This window comes from Somniosus microcephalus, chromosome 6 (assembly GCF_052327205.1).
Source record: "Somniosus microcephalus isolate GS21.2 chromosome 6, FLI_Smic_1.0, whole genome shotgun sequence".
Taxonomy (NCBI): domain Eukaryota; kingdom Metazoa; phylum Chordata; class Chondrichthyes; order Squaliformes; family Somniosidae; genus Somniosus; species Somniosus microcephalus.
The window spans coordinates 186,416,984-186,425,002 of NC_140992.1; the positions used below are offsets into that span (position 1 = coordinate 186,416,984).

The following is an 8,019-nucleotide window of genomic DNA, read 5'->3' on the forward strand; positions in this document are numbered from 1 at the left end:
AGCTAACATTAGCGCCCGGCGCTAATTTGCACCGGTGACCGCGAAATTGAGTTTTAGCGCCCCAAGAGGGAGGTGGAGCGCTTAATCACACTTCTCTTCGGGCGCTAATGTCGGAGAGCGGGGCGCTACCTTCGGAGCGCTAATCAAGTTCCGGCGCTGTCAATTAGAGAATCGCCAGACAGACTGGCACCTTCCAGTTCTTAAAGGGGAGGTTCAATCATGCTGCACAGCCTCACTCTGATCATTGCTGCTTGTGAGCTGGGCCTGCAAGGAGCTGCAAGCCTTCGCTCAAAGAAGCCATGGCTGAGCAGGGGCCCAGAGAGCTCGCTTGCCCGTTCAGCGACCAGGCTTTGGAGGCTCTGGTCACAGCCGTGGAACGCCAACGGGCAGTGCTCTGCCCGGACACTGGCAGGAGGCCATTGCTGCAGGACTTCAGGAGGATGTGGGGGGAGGTCGCCCAGGACGTGTCGGCCAGAAGTGTGGTCCCCAGAAATCTCACCCAGTGCCGGAGGAAATTCAATGACCTCACTCGCGTGGTCAGGGTGAGTACATGCTTCAAAAACCAGTATATCCGACCATTTCAACCTTACTCTGTGCACCCACTGTATAAACCGCCACATCCCCAACACTCACCCACCTACTATGCCCACCTACTAAAAGTCACATCCATATCTCACACCTTGCATACATTAACAGCTATTCAACTATGGTAGGCATGTTTGCCAAACACACAGCTGCACACTCACTCACACGCTTTACTTTTTCTTGCAGGCCAAGCTTGCTCACAACAGGAGGGAGCAGGTATGAATGGGAGGAGGTGAGGCGGACCTGCACCCCCTTTCACAGCTGGAGGAGCGAGTGGGGCACATCATCGTGGCCCAGGTCGCGGGCGCTGTGGCTGTCGAAGACCTCGACCCACTTGGGGACAACAACGGTGTGGTCATCACCTCTCCCTCCTCTCTCATACCACTTCCCCCTCACACCACAAGCCTTTCCCACTTTCCAGCTAGGGATAGTGTCTCCATTCCTTGCTCCCTTCCTGCCCCCCTCCCTGACCTTAACCCCACTCTTGAGCCTTTATGCTTTCAGATAATCAGACAGCGGATGACCAACCTGTCCCTCAGCCTCCCAGTGGCAGCAACGTGGGAGAGGAGGAGGTATAACAAGCCAGAGCCTCACTGCCTGTGTCTCCCGAAGGCGCTAGGTCCAATAATGGGGCGACGCGGTCGTTGGAGGGGAGCCTAGTAGTTGGGTCTGATGTGGGTGAAGCTCCGGGACCCAGCAAGCTGCAGCAACGCCACGGGGAAAGGGAAGCTCAGGGGCCATCTGCCCAGAGGGTGAGTTCGCGCGCGAGTTCTGCTGCACAGGACTCAGATGAGGACCTCGATGTGGAGGTGTTGACCAGACGGGCAATGGGCATGCACACCGAGCTCATAGGTGCAATGGCAAGGGTGCCCAAGAGTATGGATGCACTGGCAAGGAGCGTGGAGAAGTCAGCCTCCAACATTGCACTTAGCTCTGCTCACACCATCGAGCCCATCCTTGGCAGTTTGCAAAGGATGGTCGACTGGCAGAGAGACCGTGGGGACCCAGACCTCATGCCGCTTGTCATAGGTGAGGTGGCAGCATCTATTGCAGCCCAGGCCGAGACAACGCAATGGCTTAGTGCTATAATGGAGTCAGTGGTTGGTGCTATCCAATGTCAGACTGCTCTCATACAGTCTCAGATTGATGTCATGCAAGCACTGACTGCGGCCATCGTCGCTGGATCGCCCACAGTCCACCAAAGATCTCACGGTGCCACAGCAGGCCAGCAATCTGTGCTCGAGCAGATTGCTTCGGATGCTGAGGTACTGCCCCATGGGAGTGCCAGTGTGTCGGTTGAGCAGGAAGGTGCTGTCCTCTCTCAGGATGACAGCATTCCTGCTCCCACCACTGCCACTCCACCATTGCACTTGCCGCAGCCTGTAATCCAGCCATCCCAGACCCCAGACTGCTGCCGCCCATGCTGAGGTGGTGCAGTCTGCAGCCGGGCCTTCCAGGCCCAGAGCTGGTCGAGGGCATCCTGCAGGGCCATCTGCAGTCTCTGGCTCCCACACTCAGCAGCCTTGCTGCAGCCACTGGGGCCACATTACAGAAGAGCAGTAGGATTGGGAGGGGGGAAGCTCAACAGGGGAGGGAAATCATTGAAGATGGGGGAGTAAAGAATACTTTAGTAGCAAATGGGGGAGTGTGTGTTAATAAATTGATGTGTTTGTAAATATATTGTTGTGTTTGTGAACAAATACTTAAGCTTGTAAATATTTGTGTTTGGTAACAAATAGTTCAGTTTGATAAGAAAGAGTTGTGTTTGCTGATAAATGGTTGTGTTTGTTTATGAATAATTGTGTTTCATAAGAGAGAGTTGTATTCAATAATAAATTGTTAATTTGACGTTGCACATTTTGTGATGTTTCTCATTTGACCTTTGCCCGGTGATAGGGGCTGCGAGCTGGATGTAATGATGTGGTTGTGCTGCGCAAATGTCATGTGCTATATCTTTGATTGGAAGTGCTGTCCAATGAGGCACTCACGCACGGCCCTTGCAGAAGCAAGATTGAGTGGCTCCCTCCTCCGTTGCTGCTGCTCCTCCTCTTCATCCTCCTTCTCCTCCTCTCCCTCCTCCTAAGGTGGACCTGCAATCCCTGGTGGCAATGGCTGGGCCCTCAGAGTGGCCAGGTTGTGCAGCATGCAGCACACAACAATGAAAGGGGAGACTCAATCAGGGGAGTACTGCAGGGCTCCTCCAGAGCGGTCAAGGCAGCGGAACTGTTGCTTTAGCACTCCAATAGTCTGTTCGATCAATTTCCTGGTGGCGCTATGGCTCTCATTGTATGCGTGCTGAGCAGGCATGTTAGGGTTGCGGAGGGGTGTCATCAGCCAGGTGGCGAGTGGATAACCCTTGTCTCCGAGCAGCCAACCGTGAGCTTCATGTGGTGGGTGGAACAGTGCTGGATGAATGCATCGTGGCTGCTGCCAGGATAGCGGGCATTGACAGCGAGGATGAGCTGTCTGTGGTCGCACATCAACTGAACGTTCGGAGAGTGGTAGCCTTTGCGGTTACGGAACACCTCTGCATTGTGATGAGGTGCCCGCAATGCCACGTGGGTGCAGTTAATGGTGCACTGAACCATGGGGAAGCCTGCTATTCATGCAAAGCCACATGAGCATTTGTCCTGCTTCTCTCTGGCGATGGGGAATGAGAGAGTGTCTGTTACCTCCCAGATGCAGTAATGGACAGCGAACTGCGAAATCTTTGCAATATCCCCTGTTGAAGCCTGGAAGGAGCAGCTGGCGTAGAAATTGAGAGCGACTGTGACCTTAACTGCCACTGAGAGAGACGTCCTGGTCCTGAGCTGAGGCTGGAGGTCTGACTGCAGGAGGTGGCAGAGCTCTGTGCCAACCTCCTTGCTGAAGTGGAGCCTTCTAAGGCACTACTCTGAGAGATAAATGTGGGAGAAGTGCTCTCCGTCTCTGCCACATCTGTTCTGACGATGCCACCTTCCATACTAGTGCTTCCAATTCGGTGATGGTAATTCCGTTGAATGTCAAGGGGTGGTGGTTAGACTCTTGCTTGTTGCAGATAGTCATTGCCTGGCACTTCTGTGGCGCGAATGTTACCTGCCACTTATCAGCCCAAGCCTGAACATCATCCAGGTCTTGTTGCATGCGGGTATGGATTGCTTCATTATCTGAGGAGTTATGAATGGCACTGAACACTGCAGTCATCAGCGAACATCCCCATTTCTGACCTTATGTTGGAGGGAAGGTCATTGATGAAGCAGCTGAAGATGGTTGGGCCTAGGACACTGCCTTGAGGAGCTCCTGCAGTGATGTCCTGGGGCTGTGATGATTGACCTTCAACCACCACAACCATCTTCCTTTGTGCTAGGTATGACTCCAGCCAGTGGAGCATTTTCTCCCCGATTCCCAATGGCCCAGAAATTCGGCCCGCCCCGGGTGAGTACGCATGGGGTACTCACCCGAAGACCGATTGGAAGTGACGGTTTCCTGCATGCACTATGCATGCGCGGGAAACCGGCACTTCCTTTCCTCTGAACGAAGAGGTTCAGAGGTCGAAGGCGCGCGCAGGGGAGTCTGCGCGTGCGCTTTGAACTAGTTTTTTTTAACATGTTTTCACGCGAGGTTAAGTCTCCAGAAGTTACACATTTAAAAAGCAGGCGTAAGGCCTGCTTTTTGCAAGGTAAGTGGTCAATTAATTAAAATTAAAACATTTTTTCCACAGGTTTATTAGTTTTAAATACTTTAAAGCAAGGTAAGTTTATTTTTAGGCCCGTTATAATATAAAATTATTTTTTTCAAAAATTTAAATTATTGTTTAAAATAGTTATTTAATGTAATTTATAGTTTACTAGCTGGAGTGCCCGGCAGTGCCGAGGCTTTTTCAAGGGCATGTTGTTGTTGGAAGAGAGAGAGCGACTGGGGGGGGGAAGAAAGAGCGCAACTGGGGGGGAAGAGAGAGAGCGACTGCGGGGAAGAGAGAGAGTGACTGGGGGGGAAGAGAGAGAGCGACTGGGGGGGAAGAGAGAGAGCGACTGCGGGGGAAGAGAGAGAGCGACTGGGGGGGAAGAGAGAGAGCGACTGGGGGGGAAGAGAGAGAGCGACGGGGGGAAGAGAGAGAGCGACTGGGGGGAAGAGAGAGAGCGACTGGGGGGAAGAGAGAGAGCGACTGGGGGAAGAAAGAGAGCAACTGGGGGAAGAGAGAGAGCGACTGGGGGGAAGAGAGAGCGCGACTGGGGGGGAAGAGAGAGAGCGAATGGGGGGAAGAGGGAAAGCGACTGGGGGGGAGAGAGAGAGCGACTGGGGGGGGGAGGAGAGAGAGCGACTGGGGGGAAGAGAGAGAGCGACTGGGGGAAGAGGAGAGAGACGGGGGGGAAGAGAGAGAGAGACGGGGGGGGTAGGTGGCCCGAGGACCCCTGCAAAGGAAGAAGGTAAGCTCGCCTCCCTGTCCCACCCCCTCACTCTTTCCCTCCCTCCCCCTCTCTCTCCCTCCCCCGTCTCTCCTGCTTTACTCTCTCTCCCTCCCCCTCTCCCTCTGTCCTCTCCCTCCCTCCCCCTCTCCTCACCCTCTCTCTCCCTGCTTTACTCTCTCTCCCTCCCCCCTTGACCTCTCCCTCCCTCCCCCTCTCTCCCCTCCCCCCACCCTCTCTCTCTCCCTCCCCCACCCTCTCTCTCCCCCACCCTCTCTCTCCCCCACCCTCTCTCTCCCCCTCCCCCACCCTCTCTCTCTCCCCTCCCCCCACCCTCTCTCTCCCCCCTCCCCCACCCTCTCTCTCTCCCCTCCCCCACCCTCTCTCTCCCCTCCCCCCACCCTCTCTCTCTCCCCTCCCCCCACCCTCTCTCTCCCCTCCCCCCACCCTCTCTCTCCCCTCCTCCCACCCTCTCTCTCTCCCCTCCCCCCACCCTCTCTCTCTCTCCCCTCCCCCCACCCCCTCTCTCTCTCCCCTACCCCCACCCTCTCTCTCCCTCCCCCACCCTCTCTCTCCCTCCCCTCCCCCACCCTCTCTCTCTCCCCTCCCCCCACCCTCTCTCTCTCTCCCCTCCCCCCACTCTCTCTCTCTCCCCTCCCCCACCCTCTCTCTCTCCCTCCCCCCCACTCTCGCTCTCTCCCCTCCCCCCACTCTCGCTCTCTCCCCTCCCCCCACCCTCTCTCTCTCCCCTCCCCCCACATCGCTCTCTCCCCTCCCCCCACCCTCTCTCTCTCCCCCACCCTCTCTCTCTCTCCCCCCCACCCTCTCTCTCTCTCCCCCACTCTCTCTCTCTCTCCCACCCTCTCTCTCTCTCCCCCCACCCTCTCTCTCCCCCACCCTCTCTCTCTCTCCCCCCACCCTCTCTCTCACTCCCCCCCACCCTCTCTCTCTCCCACCCTCTCTCTCTCCCCCACCCTCTTTCTCTCTCTCCCCCCCACCCTCTCTCTCTCTCCCCCCCACCCTCTCTCTCTCTCCCCCCCACCCTCTCTCTCTCCGCCCCCACCCTCTCTCTCTCCCCCCCACCCTCTCTCTCTCTCCCCCACCCTCTCTCTCTCTCCCCCCACCCTCTCTCTCTCTCCCCCCCACCCTCTCTCTCTCTCCGCCCCCACCCTCTCTCTCTCCCCCCACCCTCTCTCTCTCCCCCCCCACCCTCTCTCTCTCCCCCACCCTCTCTCTCTCCCCCCACCCTCTCTCTCCCCCCCACCCTCTCTCTCTCTCTCCCTCCCCCTACCCTATCTCTCCACTCCTCCCACCCTCTCTCTCCCCCCTCCCCCACCCTCTCTCTCTCTCCCCTCCCCCACCCTCTCTCTCTCTCTCCCCTACCTCCACCCTCTCTCTCCCCTCCCCCACCCTCTCTCTCCCTCCCCTCCCCCCACCCTCTCTCTCTCCCCTCCCTCCACCCTCTCTCTCTCTCCCCTCCCCCCACTTTCTCTCTCTCCCCTCCCCCACCCTCTCTCTCTCCCCTCCCCCCACTCTCGCTCTCTCCCCTCCCCCACCCTCTCTCTCTCTCCCCTCCCCCCACATCGCTCTCTCCCCTCCCCCACCCTCTCTCTCTCTCCCCCCCACCCTCTCTCTCTCTCCCCCCCACCCTCTCTCTCTCTCCCCCCACCCTCTCTCTCTCTCCCACCCTCTCTCTCTCTCCCCCCACCCTCGCTCTCTCTCCCCCCACCCTCTCTCTCCCCCCCACCCTCTCTCTCTCTGCCCCCCACCCTCTCTCGCTCTCCCCCCACCCTCTCTCTCTCTCCCCCCACCCTCTCTCTCTCTCCCCCCACCCTCTCTCTCTCTCCCCCCCACCCTCGCTCTCTCTCCCACCCTCTCTCCCCCCACCCTCTCTCTCTCTCTCTCCCCCCCACCCTCTCTCTCTCCCCCCCACCCTCTCTCTCTCCCACCCTCTCTCTCTCTCCCCCACCCTCTTTCTCTCTCTCCCCCCCACCCTCTCTCTCTCTCCCCCCACCCTCTCTCTCTCTCCCCCCACCCTCTCTCTCTCTCCGCCCCCACCCTCTCTCTCTCCCCCACCCTCTCTCTCTCTCCCCCCACTCTCTCTCTCTCTCCCCCCACCCTCTCTCTCTCTCCGCCCCCACCCTCTCTCTCTCCCCCCACCCTCTCTCTCTCCCCCACCCTCTCTCTCTCTCCCCCACCCTCTCTCTCCCCCCACCCTCTCTCTCCCCCCCGCCCTCTCTCTCTCTCTCCCCCCCACCCTCTCCCTCTCCCCCCCTCTCTCTCTCCCCCCTCTCTCTCCCCCACCCTCTCTCTCTCTCCCCCCCACCCTCTCACTCTCCCCCCCACCCTCTCTCTCTCTCCCCCCCCACACTCTCTCTCTCTCTCCCCACCCTCTCTCTCCCCCCACCCTCTCTCTCTCCCCCACCCTCTCTCTCTTCCCCCACCCTCTCTCCCCTCCCCCACCCTCTCTCTCTCTCCCTCCCCAGCCTCTCTCTCTCCCCTCCCCACCCTCTCTCTCCCCTCCCCCCACCCTCTCTCTCTCTCCCCCCCACCCTCTCTCTCTCTCCCTCCCCCACCCCTCTCTCTCTCCCCTCCCCCATCCTCTCTCTCTCTCCCCTCCCCCACCCTCTCTCTCTCCCTCCCCCACCCTCTCTCTCTCCCTCCCCCACCCTCTCTCTCTCCCCCCTCCCCCACCCTCTCTCTCTCCCCTCCCCACCCTCTCTCTCCCCTCCCCCCACCCTCTCTCTCTCTCCCCTCCCCCCACCCTCTCTCTCTCTCCCATCCCCACACCCTCTCTCTCTCCCCCCTCCCCCACCCTCTCTCTCTCCCCCCTCCCCACACCCTCTCTCTCTTTCCCCCACCCTCTCTCTCCCCTCTCCCTCCTTGCCCCTCTCCTCTCTCCCTCCCTGCCCCTCTCCCTCCCCCTCTCCCTCTCCTCCCTATTTCTCTGTCTCCCTGACATCTGTTCCGTCTGCCGCTCTCAGTTTTTCTGCCGTTTTTTGTCTGCGAGCGCGACGGCCGCTCAGGCTCTGTATGGAAATCATCTTGG

General features: G+C 58.9%; 1 protein-coding gene across 1 annotated transcript in view; it reads left to right on the top strand.

Annotated features, from left to right (window-relative positions):
* Positions 1-299: 299 nt before the first annotated feature.
* The window catches only part of tmem208 (transmembrane protein 208), a 34,050-nt gene continuing 26,330 nt past the window's right edge, over positions 300-8,019 (top strand). The window contains exon 1 of the mRNA XM_085992026.1: positions 300-477. Coding sequence (XP_085848152.1) covers positions 300-477 — 178 coding nt within the window. The remainder of the gene's footprint in view (positions 478-8,019) is intronic.